Here is a 21,403-nt window from a genome sequence, read left to right as displayed (position 1 = left end):
CTTAATGATAAAGAAGAAAACGGGTTCCCAAGTCTTGGTTATGAAAGAACTTGGAATTTACCCACTACCCTAAAGACCCTCGATCATTACCATATCCATCATATTGTTGTAAGGTCTGGTGTTTTGTTTTGTTTTCTTTTGATAGCCCAGAATGGAAGAAAGGCTGTGTACCACAGTGGCTAACTAGGGTTTTGTGAGATACAGGGTAGACCCAGGGGGAAAAAATAGAGGTTTTGGAGTTCAACACCCCAGGAGGCTAATGTGCATAAAGCGACTGCTCCAAAGGACCTGAGTTTAATCCTTGGAGCTGCCAGTCAGGATCAGGATGAAGAAGCACCCATGCAAAGAATTGCTTCTGGATGCTGATAGGCAGGGAAGTGGAGGAGGGGAGGTGGGAAAGGGGATTGGAGCGCCCCTCTTTGGACTGTGATGTTTTGGTAGTCAGTGCTCGGGGGAGGGTAGCTGGCAGTGGCTCCTGCACAACAAAGCTCCCTTCGGTGAAGTCACCGACATCTTTGCTATCGTCTGGCACCCTTTGCCCAGCACCACAGGAGTGAGCTATTTCCCAGTCTGTATTCTAAGGATGAAAATGACTAAAGTTGTGAAACTAAGTATTTGCATCCGTTTAAAAGAGAGAGAGTCACTTGGAATTTGGAATGAAAAGAACAGATTTAGAGAACTGGCAGAATTGTTTGGAACTATGCCCTGAATCAAGAGACCCTGTTGACTTAAATAAGGACAAGCTAAAAGAGCTACGTAAAAGAGACAACCGAAATATCTTTACCATACAGATGACAAATGAGGCACTCAGATTTGGTTTTTCAAAAATGCAGTATTTTCTCATATAGTTATATGATACTTTCTCCAATTAGCATTCATATTTATAGTCAAAATAAGTATAACTTCACCTTAATATAGCTTAGCCACCTTGAAAGCTCACTGTTCTTAAAGGCATACTTTTTTTAAGTGAATTTTTAAGCCCTAGATTGCATCTTAAGTACTGAGTTCTTTCAATTTTGCCGTTTTTAATGTTTAAAAGCCAGCTTCTTATCTAATTTGATTCAATGGATAAAATGTAAGGGATGAAACTCACACTTAAAATGCATTTCAGTGAGAATTGTCAAAATAACAACAAAAAACTCTTAAGCCAACTCCCTAAGATCATACCTTTTGATATTAACTTCAGATTCATGCCTTGTATTCATGTTTTACAAATTACATTTATAATTTATCTCTAAGATAACAATTGAAGTGTACTTTGATAATATAAGAACAATCTCTCAGACTTTAGCCTGCCTTGAGAATATGTTTTAAAAGCCATTAGGAGCCTCATAGCATTTATGGGATTTTTCTTATATAGATTACTCTTTTTTTTTTTTAACATGTATTTTGGGCAGAACTCTCAAGTCTCCAGATAAACAGCTTGAATCTTCAGAAGACTACTTGCTTTATAACCCCTCCCCTGGACCCCTGCCACCCTGTCTTCCCACAAACTTCATTTGCTTCACTGTGGAAGAGTGGCACAGGGCACCCGCCACCCAGACTTCCCAAGCTCTTCTCTTGGTCTCTGCTGTAGCTACAGTAGCAACTCTTTATTCTTCTACAACAGTTGCCTCTGAGATTGTCTTCCTTCTAACCCTTTCTTAAAGAGATAGGCTCTAAAAATCATGATCCAGCGACTATTACAATTTTACCTAGCCAGTGAATTTATTTATTTTACATGCTTTTTTGATATTATTGTCATTGTCAATAAGACACCAACTAGAGCTGTCAGCCAGTGGGATCTAGTCTTAACTCATCTTTGGTGCTCACCAGTCATAAAGCCCTAGTCACATGTGTTTATTTCCCCCAGCACTCTTCTCTCATTTCCTTCCTTTCCATCCTGAAATTTCCTCTTCTAATGGTGAAGAGAGCTGGTGAGTAAGTACAGACAAAACCAATGCCTCTTCCAGTGTCTCTATTCATTTCCTTCCCGTCCATCCCTATAACCTTAACTGTACATCCATGGTTATTTTCAACATTGAGTTAATATCCTAGAATCAAACATTTGAGATATCCAGGTAATTCTGAGTACCATATGCTACAGTTTGAATGTGTCTTCCAAAATTCATTTGTTGGAAGCTTCATCTGCAATGCAGCAGTGTTGGGATGTGGGACTTAGTGGTAGAGCCTTCATGAATGGCTTAATGCTGCTATTAAAAGGGTTTGTGGAAGTGGGTTTTTCCTCTCCTGCTCTTTTGCCATGCGAGGACATAGCATTCCTCCCTTCCAGAGGACACAGCCTTCAAGGTGCCATCTTGAAAATAGAGAGATCAGGCCCTAACCTGATGGCACCTTGATCTTGGACTTCCCAGTCTCCAGAACTGTGAGAACTAAATCTTTGTTCTTTATAAATTACTTCATCTCAGGAATTCTGTTACAGCAATACAAAAAGACATGGTTCCTGCTTTCTGAGCCCACTAAATGTTCATGGCTTTTCTCTTTCAAAATTTTATTGCTAAAATAAATAAAGAGGTCAGCATTTTCCAATAATTCATTACATTGCATTTTCTGTAAGAAATAGTTAAAGTTGGATTTTTATGCCCTTGAAAAAGAAATCTATCCTTGAGGAAGTCTGAAACTAAACATTTAACAACTTGAAAAATTAAATCACAGCTCTCTGACCAAACACTGGAAAGTTTTATACTGAAATTCAGATACTCTTTGCTTTTTTATTGGCAGGAACAAAGCCAAAATGTCAAGAAAGCTAGCATCTACCTTCTATCATGTCATCCTTTTTATTTCATTTTATGTATGAGTCTTTGAAATGTTTGTGTTTTTTAAAACCCTTTTACTTTTTATTTCCTTCATTAAAATATTAGCTCTCCAAGGGCAGGCTTTTGCTCTCATGTTTACCACTAATTTGCTACTGCCCAGAGCAGCCCCTGGCACACAGGACAACCTCAGAACATACCAGTGGAACGAAAGAATAATGAAAGAAATGACTCTTCTGGTTTTACTCCAAAAGAAGTAGTTCTAATTATTTATTTATTTATTTATTTATTTATATTTATATTTTATTTTATTTTTTTTTTTTTTGAGGCGGAGTCTTGCTCTGTCACCAGGCTGGAGTGCAGTGGAGCAATCTTGGCTCACTGCAACCTCCGCCTCCTGGGTTCAAGCTATTCTTCTGCCTCAGCCTCCCGAGTAGCTAGGGCCACAGGCGTGTGCCACCACACCCAGCTACTTTTTTTTTGTATATTTAGTAGAGACGGGGTTTCACCCTGTTGGCCAGGATGGTCTTGATCTCTTGACCTCATGATCCACCTGCCTCGGCCTCCCAAAGTGCTGGGATTACAGGCGTGAGTCACCGTGCCCAGCCAAGACTTCTACTTTTTTTTTAATGCTTAAAGAAAGCCAGATGGATGTACATACAGGATTTCCAATGTCATAAACGTAACAAAATTAGCTTACTCTTCCAAACTTTTATTTTATTCATATTTTTTGAATAATAAAAATTATGAAATGCTTCATGAATTTGTGTGCCATCCTTGCACAGGGGCCATGCTAATCTTCTCTGTATCGTTCCAATTTTAATCTATGTGCTGCTGAAACAAGCACCAAACTCTTAAAATTAGTTTAGGTTCAGAGTGAAGAGTTGAAGTTGCACAGACCCAAGCTGCTTTGGGACTATGGAGGACATTAAGGGCTACGTTTACTTGAACAAAATCTATGGGTGAGGCTTACCTGCTTTCTGCCAGTTTTCCTGGTACAACAGCTGATGTCAGAGGGTGGTTGGAGAAGGAGCTTGGAGCTGTTGGTAAGGAAGTTCTCATCACTTTCTTGCAGGCTCCTTTTACCTCTAGTCTTCTATGACTCAAGGGTCATTCAATGCCAAATGAAATTCTCCCTCTATGGTAACTGCTAGAAAGCCCAGTGATCGTCTGATTTCTAGTGACAACTGTTGGCCATATCGCCAGGAAGAGACAGGAGTTGTGTCTATTAGGAAATAATTTTCCATGGATCCATCACATTTTTGTACCTCTTGTGAGCTGAAGCACTGAATGCACTTATTCCAGACTATTTGCTGGGTAGGCTAACTTGCAGTCCATTATAAAAGATTCAGATTCACTAAGCTTGGGGTTGCTCAGGTATGATGCAAACCTACTGAGTTTGCAAACATGGACCTGAGATGCTCCACAGGACTTTGGAGACAAGGGGAACCAACAGAACATGAAACACATACCATCTGAGTAAAAAAAACCTTTATCTTTGATTCAGGTGGTCTTCTGCCAGCATTGACGAAATAAAACTGGAAGGTAGCAAAAATCTGAAACTTTTCACTGTTCTTGATAGTTTCACATGTTCCATCCATGCCAGGGTCCCTTATTTTCTGCAAAATAAAAAATTCTGACAAAGAATGCATATGGGACAGGGTGACCTTCAGTGGGAAGCAGAAGTGAAGCCCCAAGGTCATGGTGGGAGATCAGTGGTAATAAACAGAGGTATGTCATAGTGTAGGAAATAGATGAAATTGCCAGTGTGAAGGTAAGTCATTAGTGTTAAGAATAAAAATGCTAGTTCATTTCTCATCACATACTGTTTGTTCACATAAGATGCTCCATGAATGTTATTGAATAAATGGATTTATAGCCTACTTCCTTCCAAAAACGGTATGAAAAGGTTTCCAGTAAAAAACACAGATAATGAATTTATTCAAAGAAGAGTGGGAAGAGGTGATTCAGGATAAGAAGGGAAGAAGGACCCCAACCCCCCACCTCTACCACCCTGTCCTTCCATAAGAGTGAGAATTTTGTCAGGCACTTTAAAAAGTTCACCTCACTTAATCCTCAAAGGACCCTTAAGATAGCTCTTATTGTCCACGTTTTACAGATAAGGAAACTACATAGAAGATAGGAAGAGCATCTGCGAGTATAAGATATGTACAGTATCTGTCTCCTGTCTGCCTTTGAAAGGAAATGGCAGAGTCAGGATTTGAACTCAGGTTTATCTGACTTCAAGGCACTACATGTTTTTTTTTTTTTTTTTTTTTTTTTTTTACAGGATACAACCTTGACAGTGTCAGCCCAAAACTAGACCAAGGACACTTGGGCCCACTGAACTCAGGGCTTAGCCCCAAGTTTTCTGAAAGCATGCCAGAGAAAAGCTGGATAAAATGCTTTAGCAAAAAAGATGAGTGTCATTACTCATCTGACAATGGAAAGTACTGATCAGGAAGCAGGGGGAAGAGAATAGTGGCAGAACATAGAAAAGAGAGGAAAAAAAAGACTGAATTTTTTTAATGGAGTGTAAAATAAGACATGTTTTTTACTTTTGTGAACCTTTTTAGAGACTACAATAATAATTCTTATGTGGTAAGTCCAATAAGCTAGAGTGATGTCTTATTAAATGTACCATCATACTAGCTTCTGATGCAGAATTTGCATCGGAAGAAAAGTATAGGATATCACCACCATGACTTGGCAAAACCAGTGTACTCTATTAATGTTAGCCACTTAGTTGCCGTAATTGTTTCACAACACAGTACCCATTGCCTAGTTTCCCTGGGAGTTCTTGAAAGCTCTATTGAAAGGTTATATTGAAAGTGTAAGTTAGAGTGTGCTGTGAATGGGAAGAAAATTGTTTTTCTTTTAGTAAAAAAATTTACTCTCCTTGGGACTATATACTAAGCTCAGTTATTTGATAGAACCAGTATCTTATTTTATATAGAGCAAAACATAGATCTAGAAATTTCAAGAAGATTACTGGTTGAAAGCGGAGGGTGTGCTTGAATGTGATTTGAAAACAGTTTTAATTTTATGACACTTTATGGTGTGTGTGTGTGTGTGTGTGTGTGTGTGTGTGTTTTAATGATAACCTAATTTTATTGTCCCGGACTTAAAGATCTATGCCACTTGGAGAAACTACAGTTCATCCATTGGCATGTAAATGTGTTAAGAGCATTTCTGCTTGAATTTCTCCCGAGAAGCCTTCCGCCTTTGTTCTGTACAGACTCACAGTCCCGACGCTGTTCTTAATATCCTGTTTTCATTTATCAGCGCTCTTGTCCTCTTCATTGCCATGTTCCCATCGTTCCTTTTCTTTCATGTGGTGCTTTACAATAACAATTCAGAACAAAAGAGTCACTCCTCTTTCTGTTGCCTTTAAAAAAAAAAAAGGAAAGAAAAGAAAAGAAAAAAGACTTCTTCCCCTGACTGTAGAGCTTCAGTGATCAGGGGAAATGGTTAAAGCATGTTCTTCATAATAGTTAACCAGGAGTTGTGAATAAAGGTTAGTTTTCCTTACTTTTTAAGATTGCAAGGCAGCTTCAGGGTATTGTGAACATTTTTGTGTGGCTGACTTTGAGGTTGAGGGAAAAAGAGATTTTCTTTGAGTAACGGAGCCATCATATTTGAGAGAATTTCCCAAACTGCTCACACAATGGGAATCAGTTACTCTATAACATCGTCATTACCTCCATGAGTCACAAGACTAGTATTTGTTCTTGTCTTTGAACTTAAGCTTCCTAGTGTTCAGAGAACAATTGTGAAATGTTGCATTGCCATCATCAATAACTATTTTGCTTCTGGTGGATAATAATTGGGAAGGGGAGGCTGTGTACTTTCTCTGCCTCCTAGGAGAGTATTATATAAATAAAATAAGAAAAAGTTTCCCCAAGAGGCAAGCGTTTCTCCAGGGCACAATCTACTATGCTTGCTGCAGAAATCCCACTTGACTGGTCTGTCTTTCAGAGTATAGATCACTTGTGTCGTTTTGCTCATTTTCAGGTAACCTTTTGCAGATATGAGCAGGCAGTTGTTATTTTTAAATAAACATTATCTACAAGTTTCTGTTTTTGCACTGAGGAAGGAATGTTTCTGTAATGCAGAAGGGCCACTATAACTGAGGGGTTTGTGAAGAGTGAATTCTATCCAGTCTCAAACAATTTTGAAAAGATGCTTTTGTATATGTATACGTACGTGGACTTATGTATACATATACATTATATGTAACTACAAAAACTAATTCCATTATGGACATATATAGGACTTTATACAGACATATAAATAGTTCTATGAATATACATAGAAATGCCTATCAAACTATAAATACATTTGAGACAGCATTCAGGGACAGCAGTGTTAAATGCTTTTCATCTGTGGCTGATTTCACAGGAAGTAGTAACTTCCATTTCTGCTACCACCACGCTGTTGGTCCACTCACCAGGAGGGTCGATTTAGACTTCTTCCAGGAGACCAGGTGTAACTGGCTCTTAACCAACTTCCTTCTTTGTCCAGGCTGCTATCATTGCTTTCAGAACCAAATTCTTGCATGGTACCTGGTACAGCATAGACCTGGAAAACATCAGTCATTTTCAATATAATGTAAAATAGTTTCTGTGTGCCTTTAAAAGTAAATGCTCTATTTCTTAAACTGTAAAAGACATGAAATGTCTGAGACATTCAGATAGTGGGAAGTTTCATCTGGAAGTTGTGAGTTTATGCCCTTTAGGAGACTATAATATTTTTTTGTTTGTTTACCATTTTGTTTTGAGGGTTGGAGTAAATATTTCTTTCCTGATATTTCAACTTGAGATGTTCAGGCTAATTTTCCACTACAGTGCCAAAATAGGGAAAAGTTAGGCCTGTAGAATTTTGACAATTTAAATGTTGTTTTAACAAAAGCCATGTCTTCATGAAAAGTTCTTTAGAATTCTACTTGATGATCTATGTGTGTCTCTTCCGAGGACAATGAGAACTTCTTAAGGAAGTCATCTATATGTGAAATTGAGTAATCCTTTTATTCATTGTTAAAAGACAAATGAAGTTATAACTTGGAGAGACATAAGCCAAAAAAAACTGTGTTTGCATTTTTATGTCCTAACATGTGAAGCATGCTTTGATTTACTGTGAAGTGTTGCAATGGCAATAAAGTAGATGTTGAGACGTGCAAACTGGGCAGCCTGAGGAAGCAGTTCTTGCCTCTCCTTCCCCTTTATCATGAATGTTCCTTAAACACCTTTGGTGGAGTCCAAATGTCTGGATTATGAATTGAATTGTACATGATTCTTTTTTTAAACACTTTCCTGATGATTTACTTTAGTTGCAGTTTCTTGTCTTACATAGTGATAAGCAACATCCTTCAAAGAACTGCAGTGCAGGACTTTTTTTTTTTTTTTTTTTTTTTTGCTTTAGGAAGACTACTTCCCCTTCCTCCTTTAGTCAGTCAAATTTTAAATTTTAAAATCAATTTTACTTTACATTCTCAATTCCCCTTTTCTTTGCCATTCTGGAGACTGAAATTTTAGACACTCATCAGAGATTTGCTATTATATATATACTGTGTATGTAATATTCAACATATGTATACACATGATTTTTGTATATGTTTGTACATAATATATATATATACATGTGTGTATGTGAAACCTGTGTGTATATACATATATTTTATCAGGATGATAGATTGCTATTTAGGTCACTATTTTTAGAAGAAATAAATGACTGTTTTATTGTGTCTATATTGGAGATTGTTGTTCCTGTTGTAATGTTGAAGAAAACTTCTTCCAGACATTACACTTTAATTCAGAAGATAAAAGTACACAATAATGTGTATATTATTTTTTTAAATGAATGAGCCAGCATCCAGAGTATAATATGATCGTGTGCTCAGTAGGACATTGAGAGGCCCCAAAGGAAATGGGTCTAGTGCCTGTTCCCAACCAAAGGAGCTGGGCAGGACAGCTCCTGTTGGTGGCATGGAAAGCTGGCACCCAGCCTTCAGCCACAGGACACTATCTCTGTCAGCCAAGCTGCTCCTGGTCTCTGTAAGGAATGAAAGTACAGATTCTATTGCTAAGTCATCGTTTTTTTGGACCAGGCAGTGGGTGTTGAGCTGACCTGAGCTACCTTTTCATTCGGGTTCAGCTGAACATTGAGTAGGCCAGGGGATAGGGAAGTCTTACCGGGGGCCATGGAAAAGGCAGTTGATTCTTCAACTCGGGCAACCCTGGCGGAGTGGATGAGGTGGAGCTGGCCTTCCTGGAATTGTTGGACCGATTTTCCTGTTGTGTTTCACTGTCGACGCACTCACAGACACACAGGACCACTCCAGCACTGCCTGCCACCCACCATCTGGTCTTGGTGGCCTGTCTGTCATTTTGTGGGTCCCCATCCTCTGCCTACAGCGATGTTTCTTCAAAAAGAACTAGTGTGCAGTCCATTGGTGGGTATTCAAGGTGATCTGTTTGTCAGAATCTAGAACTATAGTGCTCAAAGAACTATTAAGGACCAATGTACTAATTCCTGTTTTTAACCTGTTTATCAGTCTTTCAATGGAACAAATAGGATTTCTGAAACTGTTGAGGGGCTTTCTTCACTATTAAGACAGAACAGGATAGGGCAGTTGTTTCTTAAGGAATCTGTGTTGTTCTTTTGCATTGCCATTTGTCTTTGTGCTTGTCTGCTTGTATAAATGAACCCCGTGAAGAAGTGTTTAAGTATTCTGTTAAGTAAATTTGGAAGACTAGGTTTCAATTAAAATAACCAGAAAGTGTGACCCAGCTTCCATTTCCCCTTAATTTTGATCATTAAAGCTTTCATTTCCCCACAGACATCTGCTGTGTTTCGAAGTGATTCTTTTCAGTAATGTTCATTCATTATTAATCAGGTTGCGTGGTCAGGCGAGTATGTGATTATTTTAAAGAATGTCCTAGAGATCCAATTATTAAGAATGAGCATGTTTTAAGCAGATGTGAAAGTACAGAAAAGATTTGGTTAACAGTTTAATTTGATTTGCATGAATTCCACCAGGTGGGTGTTTGGTGAAATTAAAAGTCTTTCCTGGTTCTCACTTCAAGTATCAGGTAAAAAAAAAAAAGTTAATTTCAGCACTTCTTAAAGAAGAAATGTCAAGTTATTCAAAATATCTATTGTATTAATTATTTTAAAACTTGAGGCTAGCATCTCAGTGCTCATCTGCTTGTCACTTTTTTTTTTTTTTTTTTTTTCAAACAGTCCCTCTGGTCCCCTACAATTTGCTTGGCAGAAATTCTTAGTTGTCTGTTACCGGTTGAGCAAATGAATTTGAATGTGCTGGCATTTGGAGGCTAACTGCAGTGATAGTTCAGAGTAACATTCTTTACCTATAAAATGTTACTGGATCACCGTTTTTCACCTGTTCTTACTTGATATATTATTTATACTGTTGTTTTTAAGAACCACTTCTCATTTGTACTGAAACGGCCTACATTATACTATCAATTTGCAGTATTTCAGAATGCAATTAAATCCAATTGGGTCTCCTTCTCTCCTTTTTCCTTCAGTTTGTGGCCCTGTTTTACTGTGCCTTTACTGACTCACCTGCTTCTTAAATTGGCCAGAGTACTAATCAGTAAAATAGCATTTGGGTAGTATCTTTATTCGGTGGTTTTTTATCACTCAAAGTCAAATACTAAACTGCATGATTGAATATACAGATGCTGAGTGCTTGTATTATGTTATTCAAAATACTCTATGATGAATTCGTCTTGGATGTAGCAGCCAGTTTTTATTGAGATTGTGTTAGATACTTTTTTTTTTCTTTTAATCTTTGGTTTTATTTTAACTTTCTTAATATTATCCATTTGTTATTTTTTTAAAAATTTATTTATTTTACTTTAGGTGCATACTATATCTGGCATTTCTCCCCATGTTATCCCTCCCACCCTCTCCTCCCTCCCCACCCCCCACCGTCTCTCCCCTGCCCGCCCCCCAACTGCCCACAGTGTGTGATGCTCCTCTCCCTGAGCCCACGTGTTCTCATTGTTCAACACCCACCTATGAGTGAGAACATACGGTGTTTGGCTTTCTGTTCTTGTGTCAGTTTGCTGAAAATTATGCTTATTTAAGATAAGAGCAAGTCCCTTCTGAGTTGGGTCCCTGTTACAATCTGCCTCCTAAACTCAGGTTGATTTCCAGTGTTTTACAGTTCAGTAGTTTGAGGCCTCTGAAAGTCTGTATTTCTGCTGGTCCAAGATAGAAACATCATTCTGCAGTCTTTAAAAATTATTTCATCTATAGTTCTATAATGCAGATAATCTCACAGCAAAAATTCAAATAGGAACAAATCAACTGAATCTTTTTTTTTTTTTTGAGACGGAGTTTCGCTCTTGTTACCCAGGCTGGAGTGCAATGGCACGATCTCGGCTCACCGCAACCTCCGCCTCCCGGGTTCAGGCAATTCTCCTGCCTCAGCCTCCTGAGTAGCTTGGGTTACAGGCACACGCCACCATGCCCAGCTAATTTTTTGTATTTTTAGTAGAGACGGGGTTTCACCATGTTGACCAGGATGATCTCGATCTCTTGTCCTCGTGATCCACCCGCCTGGGCCTCCCAAAGTGCTGAGATTACAGGCTTGAGCCACTGCGCCCGGCCTCAACTGAATCTTAATTACCCAGGTAAACAAGAGATAGCAGGAGTGGACAATCAAGTAAATTGATTTGATTTTGTTTCTGAAATTTAGGACTCTCAAAGAATTCGATTTATTGGTACATTTTCAATGCTGTTTGTTGTTTGAAATACTTATAGGAGCTTCCTGTTCTGAAACCATTTTTGTGTGGCTTGGTGTAACATTGTATAATTTTAACAGTGTGTTTGTCATCTCAGTGTTTTGGTAAATTTAACAATAAACTTAGTCTCTATAGTCCAGAGCATATTTGGAAAAGAACTGGAGGAAGTGCCCTGGGAATCATCTGGGCAGTGGCTGAGAGCCACCTGGTATTAACAATTAATCACAGGCCACCCAGTGTTGGCATCCAAGTTTATTCCTTGGTCTAGTGACTCACAAATTTCCCTGGTCGTGAAAGCTTTAGAGTTGTACAAAGTGAGAGGCTGAAAGTAAGATTATTGATGGAATTGATAGAATTGCATGTTCTTTATTATAACCTAGAATACTTGTAGGAAAGCATTGAGAGGTGGGTTTACCTTGTGATTAAAAATGTCAGTGCTCCCATTAAGAGAAATTTGGGATAAAAAATCATAGATGATGTGCTGATGATAGGCTATCTCCTTATTCTAATGGATAAGTGAGCTCTCAGAAGGCATTTGGTCTGGAGACTCCTAATTCCTGGTCAGTTCTTGAATATACAAGTGAAACTTCTATATCCTTGGCATTCTGAAACAGAAGGCCTGCCCATTGAATTTGGCTATAGATTAAACCCGGCAGTGCGATCTTCGCAGGGATCCGAGGTGTTCCTTCAAGGTACAGGTTATCTTGATTGTGTTATAGCAGAGGTCAGGAGAGACTACAAAGAATAAAGTGGTGAAATGCAAAAAAATTAAAAAATAAAGATGAGCTATCCAGCAAGATGGTGGCAAAGGTTGCGACAATATAGGCTGGAGGTTAAATGCTATGTCTGAATGGACTCACCGGGTCAATATTTTTGCCTCTTCAGAGGAGGGAGCAAAAAAGATGAATCTATGCCCTTGGTCTGCAACAATAATTCATAAGAGCACCTATCCCGAGTTCCCCTGTTTCCCTTCTCAAGCCCAAACTCTAAAGCCGAGGAAGTCCCTAGGTCTTTCCTCTTCCACTGGGAATTTTCTCCTTCAATATGTTTCTTCTCATATCCTGTACCTTGGACAAAAGAAAGCCTAACTCTCTCCAGGAAAGTCCTCCTCCTGGAACGAGTGCTTTCTCAGGATGAAGATACCCGGAGCCTAGATGGAGCAAGGGGCCACCTGCTCAGGCAACTAGATCAGCCAGATCACCTTAGCCATCACCTGGGTACCAATGTCCCATCGTTCTTACAGTCCTAGCTTTCCATCTTTCTGTTGGTTAATTTTCCTTAGCCCCAAAAGTCACACACCTCTTACATCCAGTTTTTATCATGGAGAATGTTAAGGGAGTTGGTCATTTGTCTCAGGCTACACATTCATAACTGGCCTCAAATTTAGACTGTGAATGTTATCTCCATATGAGATTTGTGTTTGCGTGTCGGCCTGCACACGTGCACCTATGTTCCTGTATCAACTCCAGAGTGAATCCAGCCATACTGAAAGAATGAGATGAATCCTATAACTTTAAACCCAGGTCCTATTGCTGACTATTCAGTTGTATACTAAGAAATAATATTTTAAAATAAACATTTTAGTTATTTTGTGAATAGGACAACTATATCACTTTGTGTTTTTCAGTTAAAGGGGTTGCTTTGCTGAATGTAAAAATTAAGACATGTCACACTATTTAGAGCCATCTTTTAAAATAATTCCTCTTTGTTGAATATGAAGTCACCAAATGCAACAGTGGCCAGGCTCTTTGAGCCTCTTAGGAGGTTCTACTCTCATCTTAAAACAAAACAAACCATAAAACCCTGAAATCAATGAAAACAAACATGAAACCAGAAACACATAGGAAAAATGATTTGTGCTAGGAAGAAAAACAAAGGCAATTGCTAAGAGCATCAAATGGTCCCATTTACTGGGTCCCTGGTATAGGCCAGAGAATGATTGGGAATGATTGAAAGCATAGTTTGGGAGAAGCTGGAACGAGGCTTGCAAAGGAGACAAAGTGACCAGATTCATACTTTGAGCAGCAGGGAGCTGCTCAATGTTTTGTGCCTTTGAGAGGAGTGACAGAAAAAGGTAGTGGTGCCAGAAGGACATTACAAACATCCAGCTGAAGGAGAAAAGATTTGAGATTAGAATCAAATTAGGATTTTTTGGTAATGGTCCAGGAATATAGCAAAGAGAGTCTGCATCAACACAGGGGCAGTGGGAACAGAGGGAAGGAAACCAGTGCAAAGAGTTCCTGAGGGTTGACACGTGTATGTCTTAGCTAATGATTTGGATTTGAGGGATAGAGGGTATATTCATTTCCTACTGATGCTGTAACAGGTTAGCACAAACCTGATGGCTTTAAACAATGCAGATTCATTATCTTACATTTCTAGAGGCAGAAGTCTGACACAGGTCTCACTGGGCTATAAGTAAGATATCTTTAGGGCTGCATTCCTTTTCGAGGGCCTTGGGAAGAATTCATTTCCCTGCCTTTTCTAGCTTCTAGCAGCTGCCTGCATTTCTTGGCTCATGGCCCCTTCCTCCATCTTCAAGGCCAGATATGACAGGTTGACTCTTTGTCATATCTTATCATTCTGACTCTAACTCTTCTTTCTGCCACTTCCACATTTAAAAAGCCTGTGATTCTTTTGGATCCACCTAGATGATCCATGCTACTCCTACCATCTCAAGGTCAGCTGCTTAGCAATACTAATTATATCAGCAACATTCAGTCCCCTTTGCTCTGTAACCTAAAATATTCACAAGCTCTAAGAAGGAGGCTGTGGACATCTTTGAGGGCCGTTATTCTGCCAACCCCCAAAGAGAGATGAATAGAAACTGTGATATCTGCCTTCTGGTGACCAGGAGGATGGAAGTGCTGTGAGGAGCCACCAGGAGCCCTGTAGAGAAGACAAAGACAGTCTTGTGAGGGAAGAGGATAAATCCCACGTGATATGCATTTCAAGTCTGTGGCACTTGCAGTACATGAAGCAAAGAACTGTCAGTGCTAGACTGGTTCCGGGAAGAGATGGCATTTTGGGATAGAATCCTAGCAGTCATTCTCAGAGAGGCAGTACGTGAAACAAACAAAAAATTGGATGGCTCTTTCAAAGGACGCATAGACCATGAGAAAACAACTAGGCTTTGATTAGCAAGAGGTAGAAGTCAGCAGTGGTTAGACAGAGGAAAACTAGAAAAGTACAGTTTCAGTGACATGCAGTGCTGTGGTTTGTTTGTCTCTACCAAAACTCATGTTGAAATTTAATCCCCAACGTGGTGGTATTGGCAGGTGGGGCCTTGTGGGAGATATCTGGGTCATGAGGATAGATCCCTCACAAATGGCTTGATGTCTTTCTTGAGATAGTCAGTTCTTGCTCTCATGGAGACTAGATTGGTTCTCACAGGAGTGGATTAGTTCCCACAAGAGTGGAGTTGTTATAAAGCAAAGTTCCTTCTCTTGAGCAGATGCCAGTACAATGCTTCTTGTACTTCCCAGCCTGCAGAGCCATGAGCTAAATAAACCTGTTTTCTTTATAAATTGCCCAGGCTCGGGTATTCTGTTATAGCAACACAAAATGGACTAAGATACACCTAATGAGAGAGAAAAGGAAAGGAAGAAGAGGGAGGTGTGAAAACACTGATATTTTTATTTTCCATCAAAATGTCTATTTATTAATTTTCCACTTTAAAGAAGTACTTTCCTTGTAAGTCTTGAACCCATAAGACAGTTTCTTCAAAACATGTATCCAATGTGTCCCACAATTAGGGGCTTCACTGTAATCTGTCACTGAAGCCGCTCCTGCCGAGGGGAGTGATTAGAGTGAGTGCTAGAGGGACTGACTGTAGGGAACATCTGTGGAAACTCACCCTTGAATATACAGACAGCTAATAAGTAGCAGAACTGCAGAATGTCTTAGATTGTCCAGTCACCCATCCAGCACTCTCTCCTTTTGTTCATTATTCTGTGTCCTGTTCTAGATGTCTGAACCATGGACAGGCAGAGGTGTGAGCTGAGATTTGTTGCCATTCCCAGTTTGTTGCAAGGGACTCCCAAGGTTATCTAGATCCTCTCTGAATGACAACCAATCTGCCCATTCACAAAAATGTTAAATATGCATGTGTGATTTCCTTTTATTGATGTAAAGACAAAGAAGCTCTTTTTTTTTTTTTTTTTGAGGCTAGGAAATTACATTATGACAGTTAAGAAAAGGCAAAAGTTGCTATTTTATGATATAGGGGGATTTTGTTGATGTTTGTTGGTTTGTTTTGTTTTGAGACAGTCTCGCTCTGTCGCACAGGCTGGAGTGCAGTGGTGTGATCTCAGCTCACTGCAACCTCCGCCTCCCAGGTTGAAGTGATTCTCCTGTCGCAGGCTCCTGAATAGCTGGAATCACAGGTGCATGGCACCACACCCAGCTAATTTTAGTAAAGATGGGGCGTTTCACCATGTTGGCCAGGCTGCTCTGGAATTCCTGACCTCAAGTGATCCACCCACCTCAGCCACCCAAAGTGCTGGGATTACAGATGTGAGCCACTGTGCCTGGCCTGATATTGTTATATATATCAAGATATATATTCATATATATATATGAAAAGTCAAATGAAAGATAAAATTTTGCATAAAATTCCCACCTACCTACCACTATCTGCTTGGTGAATCCCTGTTTATCTTGTAAAACCCACTTCATACTTTACCTCCTTCAGGAAGCTTCTCCTTGTCTCCTCTCTTCCTATATAGAATTGATTATTCCCTGTCTGTCTTTGGCATGCATCTTTTTGTATGTTGCATTACAGCTTGTTCATTTTGTTTTTCTTGAGATGGGCTCACTCTGTTGCCCAGGCTGTAGTGCTTTGGCATGATTACGGTTCATTGCAGCCTCAGCCTTTCATGCTCAAGCCTCAGCCTCCCAAGTAGCTGGGACCACAGCATGTGCCACCATTCCTGGCTATTCTTTTTTTTTTTTTTTTGGTAGAGATAGAGTCTCACTATGTTGCCCAGGCTGGTTTCAAACTCCTGGGGTCAAGAAATCATCCCACTTTGGCCTCCCAAAGTTCTGGCATTACAAGCATGAGCCACCACACCTGACCTTTTTCATATTTTCTCTCCCTGAATGAACCATAAGATCATGGAGACAGGGGCCAGGTGTTACCAGTACTTGTCACAGGACCAAATACATAGAAGAACTTAAATGTTTGGTGAAAGATTGAATGGCAAAAAAAAAAAAAAGAATCAATAGCATTTTAATTTCTGCAAAAAGATATTTTAAAGAAAGCTAGAAAATAAACCATACTAAGTTTCTTTTGGAAGAAGGAATGGAATGAGTACAAATAAGATACTGTTGAGTCATTTAACAAAAATGATATCTATGTCATTGTAAAATCTGGGTAAATGTGGAAAAAATGGGATCCACTATAGATATCAAACCAAAACCCCTTCCTTTTTGGTAGCATACAGGTAAAAGATTTAGAAAATAGGCTGAATTTCACCTACCACAGTGGAGTATTTTGTCATTACCTAATACAATTAACCATTTACAGTGTAGACACTTGCATAAAGCACTATGCCAAGCTTTATGGCAATAAAAGAAAAGATCTGGTTCTGAGTAGCTACTATTAAATCATTCTTACATGAGTTGCCCCTAAGCACTCGAGTCACATAATTTCCATTGATGTCAGGTTGAAAGCCCATTGCATATCATTTCCCATTAGCACTGAAAACTTGTACGTGCTTGTCCATGTCTTGCTCCACCATCCTTGCTGCTTTTACCCACACAACATTTTATTCATACCTCTCTGAGAATGATTTTCATTTATATTCTGGTTATCTGTATATGCCTCTATCTTCTAATACATGGCTCAACAAAATAAGATCTGCAGGCCAATGCTGGCCTGTGACCTGTTTTTCTAAATACAGTTATATTGGAACACAGCTGTACTCATTTATTTATCTATTGTGTCTGATTGTTTTTGCCCTACAGTGGTGGATTTGAGTAGCTGCAACAGGGCCCCTTTGGCTCACAAAGCCAAAAATGTCTACTATTTTGCCCATTATAGAAAAAGTTTGCTGACCTCTGTTCTGATGTATCGAGACATCCTTAAAGGCAGGGCTATATTTGATTCTTTTTTATTTTAGCTGCAAAGTCAGTGCATTTAATGGAATCAACGACTATTTGAGTCATTTTGTATGCTAGGCACTGTTCTAGGTGCTGGTGGTACATCCCTCAAAGTGCAAAGCAAAATCTCTGCTTTGACTGAGCTTATATTCTAGTGTTGAGGACAGTGGGGAAAGATGGAGCAATAAACAAACTAAAAGAATATGTCAGTGAGAAATGTTATAAAGAAAAATAAACCGAGATGGGGGAAGAATTGCCACAATGGGTAGGTGGTATGGTAGTAGAAGGGGAATTGGTTTTATGTGGATTCAGAGAGAAGGTGACACTGGAGCAGAGGGTCATGTGGATTCTGAAGACCTTGCAGGGGTGAGCGGGGTTGGGATGTGCTTGGCATGTTTGAGGAGTCAGACGAGGCCATGTGCCCAGAGCAGAGGGAGCAGTGAATAGTGTGGGAGGAAGTGAGCTCACCGTCTGAGTCTGTGTTTTCTGGGGCTGGTTTATTCTGGTGAATTTCTCTCTGGGTGAGATGGAAAGCCCTTATAGGGCAGAGCAGAGGAGAGGCATGTTCTGTCATGTTTTAACAGGCTCTCTGGGTTCTGAGTGGAGGATAGGCTATAGAGGGAAGAGCAAGAGTGAACGGAAGCCAGGAGATCACTTAGAAAGGTCTTATGATAGTCCACATGAGAGATGATGCTGGCTTGGCCCCTGATAATAGAGATAAAGATTCTGGCTTCTTCAGCTACCTCAGTACCTGGCACACAGTAAACATCTATTAAAGAAATGAATAAAATGTCAGCATTTCCACTGAGGTCCTGCAGGGAATCCTTTCTGGAAATTCTCATCACACCTCTCCGGGATGGAATCCTGGCACCTGCATTAAAAATACAGTCATCATAGCTCTCCAGACCTAATTTGATGCTTATCCTTCTGTTGAGATTCAGTGGTAGGCATTCTTGTTTTATCTGAGAACAAAGCAGACCAAAAGGGCTACATTTTTTCTTTAATTTATATGCTTCTGATGAGAAGGTAGAAGAACTTTGATTTAAAGATAACTCTACATTTTTCTATGATTAACCAAAATATTTATTAATCGGTAAAAACCTTTAGATTTCTTCTGAGCCATCTATAGGAAGAGGTGATTGAGACCAAGTGGCAATGGTATGTTTCTTATAACAGTAACCCTAGGGTTTCCATTGCAAATTGTAGAAAGATGTGCAAGCTTTAATATTTCAAGTCACAGTTGCTCTTTTATTCTTTCCTATGTAGTAAATGTTAGTGAATGGTTGAGTATTTTTTAAGGTGCCAGGCTTTTATGGAGCCAGTAGCTCTTTAATTTTTAACAGGCTCAGGACAAACTTTATACTTTTAATGATCAGTTACCATTCAGTTGGTAGCAAGATGAGCATTAATTTCACCAAAACAGCACATGATATTTCTGAAGGATGTTATTTCAGAAGGGGTCAGGGTATTCTAGAAACCATGAATTTTGTAAGTAAGTGGCGGTGTGAATATAAGCAACCAATTGTCAGAATCACTAAACATAGCTTTGGAAGTGAAAGCTTCCCATAAATCTGGCTGAGAACACCCAACCCCCACCCCTGTGGGTGATTTGAACCTCCCGACTACTGGGTAAACTGCACTGTTCTCCCACAGCCTGCAGTGGGCTGCATCTAATATTCCCATCGCTGTTCCACAGACCTCTGCTAATGGTCTTGAAAGGGAGAAGGTTCAAAGCAGCTTGGTTCCCAGGCCTGCTAATGAGCATGAGGCCTCTTCACCCTTAATGAACTGGGGTTTGTGTGGAATTCTTTCCACTATCCTTTTTGATGGGAAGGCAGACGAGAGTTCACAAAAGCACTCAGGTCTTTATGGCGTGGGGAGCAGGCAGCTGGGCCACCCTCGGGTGGCCTGGAGGGGAGCAACAAAGCTGGCAGAGGTTATACCCAGGCCAACACAACTCAGACTGTGAGGCTGGACCTCCTGCCACTCTGGCCTGTTGCTAGAAACAGTGACAAGCCCGTGATGGGAGTTTTTTGGCTAAAGGGGTCCCTCAGCAGTTTTGTAAGCCTCCTTAAATTGCTTTCTCAACTGTAATCATTATAATGGTCATAACATAACTTATCAAATGAATATGATAACCACCCAAATTCTTGTTCTAATTAACTAAATTGTTGCTCTAAATGTTAGTCATTGGTACCTAAACTTACTGCAGCCACTGAAAAAGCCCCCAGATATTTTTATCTGCTTCTCTGCCCAGCCACGTCCCACTGCCGGATTAAACAATGGAATTGTTCAGAAGCATAACAAACACATACCAAAAATATTGCCTCTATCACAGTCATCTTTGTGAAAGTCAATGTTTCTTCTCAGGAATGTATTTTGTAAAATGACATCCCACACTTAAACATGATCATCTCTGCTGAAATCCACACATTTGATTTCATGTATATTTCATGGCTATTTCTGTAGTTACTGCCTTCCTAGTGTTCGGAAACCTGGTTTGGTATTGCAGAATAAAAGTCCTTAAACCTCATATACATTAATATGTAAGTTTATAAATTCAAATTTATAAAAGACTCTAGTTTTTTTAATGAATATTTCTACATTTTCATTTTCTGTGCAAGGTAAAACCTGACTCTGACACAATAAGATTATTGTGATTAAATACAAATTATGGAAATTACAGTTTCAATTACTTTCCAGTTTTCAATGAGGCCTTTTAAAAAACAAAACTGCAACCAAAAAAAAATTGCAAACTTTCAGTTCCTGAACTTTGAGAAAATGTTAACTGGTGTATGATGGCTCAGGATGCTTTTACCCCCTTCTTTCCCCAATGAATAGAAAGAGAATTATTTGGAATGTACACACACTTACCCTTTCATGACCTGTGTTTGGAATTATTCTGAGATGCATTCAAAGCTGACAGCCCCCCATGGTTGACCCCCCTGTGCCTAATCAAATCTTACGTTCTTGTTTCCAGATAGCTGATCAGCTTCCTTGGGTTTTGCTGATGACACAAGAGAGCTTTGCCTGAAGATGGAAACACTGGAGTCAGAGCTGACCTGTCCTATTTGTCTGGAGCTCTTTGAGGACCCTCTCCTACTGCCCTGCGCACACAGCCTCTGCTTCAACTGCGCCCACCGCATCCTAGTATCACACTGTGCTACCAACGAGTCTGTGGAGTCCATCACCGCCTTCCAGTGCCCCACCTGCCGGCATGTCATCACCCTCAGCCAGCGAGGTCTAGACGGGCTGAAGCGCAACGTCACTCTACAGAACATCATCGACAGGTTCCAGAAAGCATCAGTGAGCGGGCCCAACTCTCCCAGCGAGACCCGTCGGGAGCGGGCCTTTGACGCCAACACCATGACCTCAGCCGAGAAGGTCCTCTGCCAGTTTTGTGACCAGGATCCTGCCCAGGACGCTGTGAAGACCTGTGTCACTTGCGAAGTATCCTACTGTGACGAGTGCCTGAAAGCCACTCACCCGAATAAGAAGCCCTTTACAGGCCATCGTCTGATTGAGCCAATTCCGGACTCACACATCCGGGGGCTGATGTGCTTGGAGCACGAGGATGAGAAGGTGAATATGTACTGCGTGACCGATGACCAGTTAATCTGTGCCTTGTGTAAACTGGTTGGGCGGCACCGCGATCATCAGGTGGCAGCTTTGAGTGAGCGCTATGACAAATTGAAGGTTAGTCCTATCCGCCTTAAGCCAACCCCTTTCTGCCAGAAAATGTCATGGAAATAAAAAGTGTATTCACTGCTAGCT

The 21,403-nt window shown here is 40.0% G+C and overlaps 1 protein-coding gene and 1 non-coding gene across 7 annotated transcripts in view; one reads left to right on the top strand and one right to left on the bottom strand.

Moving 5' to 3' along the window:
- The window catches only part of MID1 (midline 1), a 374,517-nt gene that overhangs the window by 224,058 nt on the left and 129,056 nt on the right, over positions 1-21,403 (top strand). For 4 of the 6 annotated variants that reach the window (XM_074392019.1, XM_074392021.1, XM_003920298.3 and 1 more), the window contains exon 2: positions 20,610-21,325. In XM_074392019.1, the coding sequence (XP_074248120.1) occupies positions 20,666-21,325 (660 nt within the window). In that variant the 5' untranslated portion in view covers positions 20,610-20,665. Of the gene's footprint in view, positions 1-9,033; positions 9,205-20,609; positions 21,326-21,403 lie in introns of those variants that run through there. The other 2 variants (XM_074392020.1, XM_074392022.1) reach the window with 2 other exon arrangements.
- LOC120366649 (U6 spliceosomal RNA) lies at positions 3,494-3,600 on the bottom strand. The gene has a single exon (XR_005581235.1). It is a non-coding gene; the product is annotated as a U6 spliceosomal RNA (small nuclear RNA).

The sequence above is a fragment of the Saimiri boliviensis genome, chromosome X (genome assembly GCF_048565385.1).
Source record: "Saimiri boliviensis isolate mSaiBol1 chromosome X, mSaiBol1.pri, whole genome shotgun sequence".
In the NCBI taxonomy this organism is placed as follows: Eukaryota; Metazoa; Chordata; class Mammalia; order Primates; family Cebidae; genus Saimiri; species Saimiri boliviensis.
This window is presented reverse-complemented; position numbering and strand designations above follow the sequence as displayed.